The following is an 8,555-nucleotide window of genomic DNA, read 5'->3' on the forward strand; positions in this document are numbered from 1 at the left end:
AATTTTAAAAACTGTGACTAATATGAATTGATTGAATGATCAACTCACTTATTCATTTAAACAAATATCCGAATTTTAAATCTCATCTTATGTATGCAACACTCATACCCTTAAATAAAACTTAAATTTGTTTTTAGCTTTAACTCTTTATAAGTTAAAAGTTAAGAAAACCACATCTAGACCTTCCCAAACAGAATTAAAACATTAGCAAATAGCAACTTTAGCATTCTCTTATTTCAATATTTCACTTTTAAGCTAATCTTCAAGTTAAAACATTATTTCTTTCCCCTTCCCACCAACCGCTTATTGAAGGCGAACATAGTAATTCAGAAACCGCGAAAGATGTTAGAGAGAGAGAGAGGTAGAGAGAGAGTGTGGGTGGGAAACACTGAGAGGGGTAGCTATAGGAATCAGGTTAAGGATCCTAGGGTTTGGAACAGAGAAGAGTATCGTCGATTGGAAAATGAATCGTTCTCGATTTTCTTGGATAATCTACCAGAGGACATCTCGAAGAGAGAATTGTATCAGTTGTTCAAGTGGACTGGCCGCATAAATGACATATACCTCTCACGGAAACAAAAAAGGGGTACAATCTACATGTTTGCGTTCATAAGATACACTACAAAGGGAGGAGCGTTGAAAGCTATAACAGAAATGAATCGTTTGAAGCTGAGAGGAAAGGAGGTGTTTGTAGGAGAAGCAAAGTACAGGAGATCTGTGGCTACGAAAGACATGAAGAAGATACAGATAGCAGATGACAAGCGAAATGACATGATCCGCCAACCGCTGCGAGAAAGCAAGCCTGCTCAGATAATTCCATCTAGATGCCCTGAAGAGGTATCCAAAGGGAAAAAGATCCAAGATCCACATGGAAATGGATGTACAAAGAAACTGGAAGTGGCCGTGGCGAAAGAAAATTTAGACTGGCTACAGAAAAGTATTATAGGTGGTACGACGAAGGCCATTGACTTTAGGACACTAGAGGGCATGGTTGAGAAGATGTTCCCTCAAGTAGTTCAAGTTCGTGAAATGGGAGCGTATAAAGCAATGTTGACCTTCGACAGTCTGCTGAACGCTGAAGAGACGTACACGTTTAAAATGAATAGCCTACTGCAGCTGTTTCATACCGTATGGAGGTGGGATGAATCAGAAAGAAGTAAATCTCGCAGGGTGTGGTTAGAGTGCTTTGGAGTTCCGCTTCATGTTTGGTCTGGGGATACCTTTAGGTCGATAGGAGGTCTGTGGGGAGAGGTGGTCGGGTGTGATAAAGCAACGGAGTCATGCTCTTCGTTCAGTGTCGGACGTGTCCTAATTGATACCTGTGCTATGGATGTAATTAATGAATGGATTCATCTCACAATAGGCACCAGTGGATTCGATGTTTTGGTAAAAGATGTGGGTAAGGAAGCTTATGGTTCGCATTGTAACATGAACAACGTGGCAGATGATATACAAAGACGCGATTACTGGGATTATGCAACAACAAACGTTGGTGATAATAAAGGTACAACGTCTGGAACGTCAACAAAGCTGACAGGTTATGATGATCAGGCTGCGGAAGTTGCTATGAAGGTGCTAAGGGAGGAGGTTGAAGATGAGGGTAGACCTGTAATTTCAGAATTAATTTTAAACGAGTGGAGTTATGACAATTTAATACAGAATCAAAGTAAAACGGTAACACACCAGCCTCTTAATGAAGTGAATAAAGGATTGGCAGATTCGGCGGGATTTGATGATTGCAATGAAGGTGAATCTGAGGCCACCTTATCGTGTAATTATAGTGGATCACATATTGGGCTGGGAAAGGGGGTTAGTGTGGTTAACTCCAATGCAAGGGGCTTGATAAAATATTCAGATAGTTATGTTTTGGACCAAGAAGGCCCAAGATCACAACCAGCAGTGAAAACAAGCCCACAACGCAAGAAGGGCGCTGGTGGATCTCCTGGGCTGGATTCACGCAAGCTGATTCGGGTAGGTGGACTCCAAGGAGAACGGGGCGGGTCTGGCCATGCGTCTGTAACGCGAAGGTGTTCCCGTGTGTGGAGGAGCGATGGCGATTCATCGCGCCAGGAAGTCATAGGCGCTGAAGGCCGCCGATGGGACCTGGCGGTGATTACGGAGTCGGCTCAGGCGCGCCATTGGGTGGGTGACGAACCCACACTGGAAATCGGAAACTTGAATGGCGAAGTGCAAAGTCCCGTGGAGGGGGAAGAAGCCTTCGACCGATCTGCTGGAAGGGATCTGAGGATGCCTGGCCCTGTTGATGGCGGAGATGAAGATAGAGGATGCCGATCGGTGATGGTGGTGGACCGGGCAAGAGAGGAGGCAGTGGATGCGATCGTGTTCGACAAGACTACAAACGAACCTGAGGAAGATACTACCTTCAGGCTTCACGGGGAAAAAACTGCTGCTGGTGGTAATGAAATTAGTGGTATTGGCTTTATAGAAGACACCAATCTCACCGATCAGAATGTTAGCAAGAGTGCCGGTGACAGACATAACCAACCGGGGGAAGAAGGCTACGTGAATTCTGATGAGGGCAGTGGCACTGAGGCCCCAAGCCTGGCTGAGCAGGAGATGGAAAATAAGAAGACCTGGGAGCTAGCCAAGGAATCAGGAGCAGTGCTGTATGATGAAGAGGATGACATTATGGCTATTCTCCAAGAACAGAATGAAGAAATCGCTCGGAAAAAGAGGTTGGCAAAACAGAAAGCTAAAGCAAGACGGAGCAGGCCGAAATCTCACAAAAAGGTGTGTAATTATATTGTAAAATGACTATAGGATCATGGAATGTTAGGGGGTTAAGGGGGGATGGGAAGATGAGGATGGTGAAGGACCTAAAGAAAAAATATAGATTGAACATGTTAGGCCTGGTAGAGACTAAAAGACAGACTATAACAAGATTTGATGTTTTGAAAATTTGGGGAAATGGCTGTATAGGGTGGGAGTATGTGGGGTCTGATGGTGCGTCTGGTGGGCTAATGTTAGTGTGGGATGATGGTTTTTTTAAATTGCGTAATTTCCATAAAGGAGAGAGGCGGTTGTGTGTAGAAGGGAGCTTGGTGAACAATAATGTTGATTGTGCTTTTTTCTTAGTTTATGGTGCGCATTCTAGAAATGAAAAACTTATTGTGTGGGAGGAGTTGAGTTACATAACTGGTTTGTGCCAAGGCCCCTGCTGCTTTCTTGGGGACTTTAATGAGATTGTACAGGTGGAGGAAAGACAAGGCACAGATACGTTAACTCCATCGGCGGAAGATTTCAAGAATTGGATAGCTGACATGGGATTGGAGGACTTGCCAATCACTGACCGTAAATTTACATAGTTCAGAGGACGATCTTGTAGCCGCATCGATAGAGCCTTGGTCAGTTTGGAATGGCTTGAGGTGTTCCCGGAGACTCGCTTGAGAGGTGGGCCACGGGGATTGTCAGATCACTGCCCTATTATCGTGGAGGTCAACAGGCGAAGGGATGGCCCGAGACCGTTCAGAAGTCTAGATTCGTGGTTCACTCATGAAGGCTTTATGAGATTGGTTAAAGAAGAATGGAGAGGGCTAGGCGACTTACAATTCACTGATAAGTTAAAGGCTTTGACGGGTCCTCTGGGAAGGTGGCATAGGGCGAATTTTAGAGACATGGATAAGGAAATTGCGAAGTTTGAAGACGAGATTAAGAAGCTAGATGATATGGTGAGTAACGGGGTTTATGATGGAACGATGGAGGCTAGAAGGAGAGCCTTAGTTGTGTGTTGCGAGAAATGGTATGTGAGGAAAGAACTACATTGGAAGCAACTATCAAGGTCGAAGCACGCTAAGGACATGGATAAAAATACCAGATATTTTCACAACTTAGCTTCTGCGAGAAGGAGGAATAACAGGATTGATGAGCTGGTTATTAATGGACGATTGATAAGGAATCAAGCTAGGATTAAGGTTGCCATCAACGGTTTTTACAAAAACTTATATCATCAAGAGAGGTCGCCCAGGATAGGTTTCAGAGATGGTCTGGTGAATGTGATATGTGAGGAAGATGCTTTGGCATTAGAGTTACAACCGACACCTCAGGAGATTAGGGAGGCAGTGTGGGATTGTGACTCCTCCAAGGCTCCAGGATGTGATGGGTACAACATGAACTTCATAAAGAAGTGCTGGGATGAAATAGGTGCTGAATTCACGGCAGCAGTATTGGACTTTTTCCAATCCTCCAAGTTACCGGCAGATGCTAATGTTACTTGGGTGGCACTAGCCCCCAAGTTTACTAGAGCCAAAGAAATCAAAGATTTACGGCCGATCAGCATGGTGGGGTGTGTGTATAAAGTGATCTCGAAGCTATTGGTTAGGAGAATGCGGGGAGTTATGCCAGGTCTAGTGGGCGAGACACAGACTGCTTTTGTCAAAGGCCGGAAGATCCATGATGGGGCCCTGATAGCGTGTGAAACTGTCCAGTGGTTCAAACTAAGGAAAAAGGAAGCGGCAATTGTTAAGTTAGATTTTCAGAAAGCATATGATAGGGTGAAGTGGAGCTTTGTGGATCTTGTTCTGCAAAAGATGGGGTTTGGAGAAAGGTGGAGGGGCTGGGTTATGGAATGCATTAGCACGTGTTCTATGTCAGTGTTGATAAATGGATCACCTTCTAAGCCGTTCAAGATGGAAAGGGGTTTGAGACAAGGTGATCCTCTGTCCCCCTTTTTATTTGTTCTTGTTGTGGATGTCTTGCACAGGATGATTGTAGAGGCCGTTGGGGACGGTCGTATATCGCCGTTGTTGGTTGGGAGGGATCATATCCAGCTGTCACATCTTCAGTTTGCAGATGATACGGTTTTGTTTTGCCCACCTGAGGAAGAAACCATTAAAAATTACAAGAGGTTACTACGGTGCTTTGAGTTGATGTCGGGCTTAAGTATCAATTTTGACAAATCTAGTTTGATTCCTATTAACTGTGATGAGCTATGGGTACGGCGTATGTGCAGGGTGTTGGGATGTAAGGAAGCAACTCTTCCAGTAAAATACCTGGGAATCTCGCTTGGAGCAAATCCGAAGTTGGTTAAGACTTGGAAGCCAATTATAGACAGAGTGGAGGAAAAGCTTAGCCTCTGGAAAGCCAAGGTCCTCAACAAAGCTGGAAAGTTGGTGCTTATCAAATCTGTGCTGAATAGCCTCCCGGTGTATTATCTAATCTTGTATAAGATGCCTAAGGCGGTAGCGGAGAAATTGATCTCATTACAGAGAAGATTCCTATGGAGTAAGGAAGATGGGAGGAATGGTATGGCTATGGTCAAGTGGGAGGTGGTGCAGGCTCCTAAAAGGCTAGGAGGCCTAGGAATTGGAGATGCTATGATCCGGAACACAGCTCTCCTATTTAAATGGTGGTGGCGATTTTCTAAGGAAGAATGTCCGTTGTGGAAGAAGGTGGTCTGTTCCTGTAATAATCTAAATCCAACTGTGCCTTTGTCCACCCAAGTATTACCAGTGCGGAGGGGGGCCGTGGAGGGATATTTGTCAGTTACAGTTCAAGAGTCAAGAACTGAGGCAAAAGATGATTGATGGGTTGTCTATGGAGGTTGGAGATGGAAGAGAAACTCGCTTCTGGGAGGACGCCTGGCTACTTGGAGGGTTGTTGAAAGATCGATTTCCTAGACTTTACTCTGTTTCAAACCAAGTAGGATTGGTGATAGGGGATTGTGGGTTTTGGGATGGGTTAGAGTGGATATGGAACTTCCAATGGCGCCGACAATTGTTCCAATGGGAGTTGGATCTTGTGAACCAGCTACTTGATGAGTTAAGGCTGGTTAGACTTGCATATGACAGACAGGACAAAATTGTGTGGAAATATGATAAACAAGGTGTTTTTACAACTAACTCATTTGTGCAGGTAATGCAGGCGGACATGGTCCCGGAGGAGATCACAAGCTATAGCTTTACAAGTACTATCTGGAAAGGACTCGTGCCACCAAGAGTGGAGGTGTTTGTTTGGTTTGCATTGACTGACAGAATCAGTACGAAGGAGAGACTGAGTCGACTTGGAGTTATTAACCAACAAGATACCTTATGTGTATTATGCAATAATTGTGTTGAGTCTGGTCACCACTTGCTTCTAGGATGTAGCTTTTCTTGGCAGGTTTGGTGTGCATGACTATCTTATGCTGGTAGATTATGGTCTTGTCCGGGTTCGTTGAAGGAACATTTCCTAAGTTGGACTGAGGTCACAGCTAGAAAGGCGGATCGTAAGGCATGGATGGGGAGCTTCTGCGCGATTATCTGGAATTTGTGGTTGGAAAGAAATAGAAGACTATTTCAGAACAAGAGTAAAGGAGTGGAAGAGATTGTTGACATGTACTCTCTGAACTACAAGGAGTGGCTAGGTGCAAATCCCTTTGGTTGTTGATGGCAATGCCGGAGATAACATGGGGATATAAGTTCCTGTTGTGTTGATGCTTGTCTTTATTTTCCGTTTTGTATTGCTCCACTTCACGTGTTAAGCTCCACTTTAAAAAAAAAGTTGATTTTAACTAGTATTATTTTCAAGAGCAATAACTACGAGTTAATACTCAATTTGATCCCTGAACTTATACGTAAGTCTTAATTTAGTCCCTAAAATTTCAATTGCCTCTATTTAGTCCCTAAAGTTTATAAACGTGCCTCATATTAGTCCCTGAGACAATTTTTAGTATAAAAACGTTAATAGAACGGTGTTATAGACTATCAGATGTCACATTAAAACTTGTAAAATGATATAATTTTGGTTTTGAAATTTAAATAACTCAAAAACGGCATCGTATCACTTATTTTGTTAGGAAAAATTTTAGTAAACACCATTTATGATGTTTTTGGGTTATTTAAGTGCCAAAACTAAAACGACATCATTTTACAAAGTTTAGTGTGGCATCCAGCTGTTCACGACAGTGTTCCGTTAGCGTTTATACGTTGAAAATTGTTTCAAGGACTAACATGAGTTATGTTCATAAAATTTGGGGACTAAATAAAAGCAATTGAAACTTTAGAAACTAAATTGAGACTTACATGCAAGTTCAGGGACCAAATTGAGTATTATCTCCAATAACTACACATCTTTTCCCTCTTTTATATTGAGTTAATTCTCAATTTGATTATTTTTGCTTGTTTTCTTTTGTCCACTTGAACCAAAAAGGGAAAAAAAAAAGAAGAAAAAAATCTCTACCTTACCATGGGCCTATGAGAGAGAGAGAGAGAGAGAGAGAGAGAGAGAGAGAGAGAGATCTGTCTAACATTATCCGGTTACAGAATGTCCTGTAAACAGAAATACGACAACTCTCAGTTGACATCAAATTCATAATCATCATAATAACTAATTCATCTATTTTCAGGTGGATACATCATGCATTCTGTGAGAATCTGAAAGATCAATCATCCTACTACGAATTGTTACGAATTGATGCTTGCTCTGGGTCTGCTCTAAACTCAGGCATCATCACCTCCTGTGTTAAACTTGTTATAAATTCATTCAACAATAAATACAAAAAGTAAAGGATCAACTCACCATTTTTTTTTGGGTCTCTAATGATGTTAATAACCTTCAAGAAAATTAAAATACGAAGCCATGATGCTGACTGCAGTCGTATCTCCATAAAGCACAAGGATATTATGCAGACTACATAACTTCATATGCAGTGGGAAGCTGAAAATAGTGAAGCTCCAAGCGCTGTTAGTTATGCTGACTTCTTTGTGTAACAAAATCAACTGCCGCTACAGTTGACAATGAAGGGGTTGACAAATCTGATTAACTGAGAGGTCCTTATTCCAAGCTTAAGATCAACCTCACCACCACCCAACCAGAAGAAATCTGGGGTCAGTTTTACGATAGCTTCATCCAAAATCACCTGAAATGAGACCATAATATCAAACAAGGGAACAAACTGAAGGGTAATTCCTACACATAATGCATTGTGCTATCTAACTGGAAAAGAGAATGAATTGTGACTAGAAATAGTGCGCACAGAAGATATGTTTTAAATTAAATAATGGGCCTCGGGTCCTTGAAATGATTAAACGATCAGATTAATGTTAAGGAATGTCTCAAATTTGACCATTGTCCAAGGAGCAAACCTATGGTCTTAAATTCCATTCAATTTATAAAATTACACCTCCATCATTAAAGTTTGAAACAAGAAAACATGTCCTTGACAACAAGTTGCATGTTTAAGCGGCTATTTGCACAAGCAAAAGATCGACAACACTCAATCTCGAAGACAGTTCATAGTTCCATAAAATGGTCAACTGTTGACACATCCTAAAAAATACATAACTTCTGATGTCAACCCAGACCTGGATTTTAGACAGAGAGACAGGCATAATTTAGAGCTTTGAACCAGAAACAGCAGGACAGAAGAAAGATTGGTAAGATTCAGTTGTTTATACAGATGTTCATGAGACCACAGATCATATGGCAGGGACACTATTAATATGTTACAGCAAAGTAAAAGAGGCTGTGACCTATTGTTGCAACAGATAATTAGAAAAAGGGTTATACGCCTTATTGCTAATCCAAGGCATCAAAAAGACACAACAACCAAAATGAGA

General features: G+C 42.1%; 2 protein-coding genes across 2 annotated transcripts in view; one reads left to right on the forward strand and one right to left on the reverse strand.

Annotated features, from left to right (window-relative positions):
- Positions 2,772-3,326, forward strand: LOC107606461. Its single transcript, XM_016308527.1, has one exon. The coding sequence runs from the start codon at positions 2,772-2,774 to the stop codon at positions 3,324-3,326; it is 555 nt and encodes a 184-aa protein (XP_016164013.1).
- Positions 7,269-8,555, reverse strand: part of LOC107629963 — a 3,072-nt gene continuing 1,785 nt past the window's right edge. The window contains exon 5 of the mRNA XM_016332939.2: positions 7,269-7,855. Within this exon, the coding sequence (XP_016188425.1) occupies positions 7,712-7,855 (144 nt within the window). The 3' untranslated portion in view covers positions 7,269-7,711. The remainder of the gene's footprint in view (positions 7,856-8,555) is intronic.

Source organism: Arachis ipaensis, chromosome B01, assembly GCF_000816755.2.
Source record: "Arachis ipaensis cultivar K30076 chromosome B01, Araip1.1, whole genome shotgun sequence".
NCBI classification, from domain to species: Eukaryota; Viridiplantae; Streptophyta; class Magnoliopsida; order Fabales; family Fabaceae; genus Arachis; species Arachis ipaensis.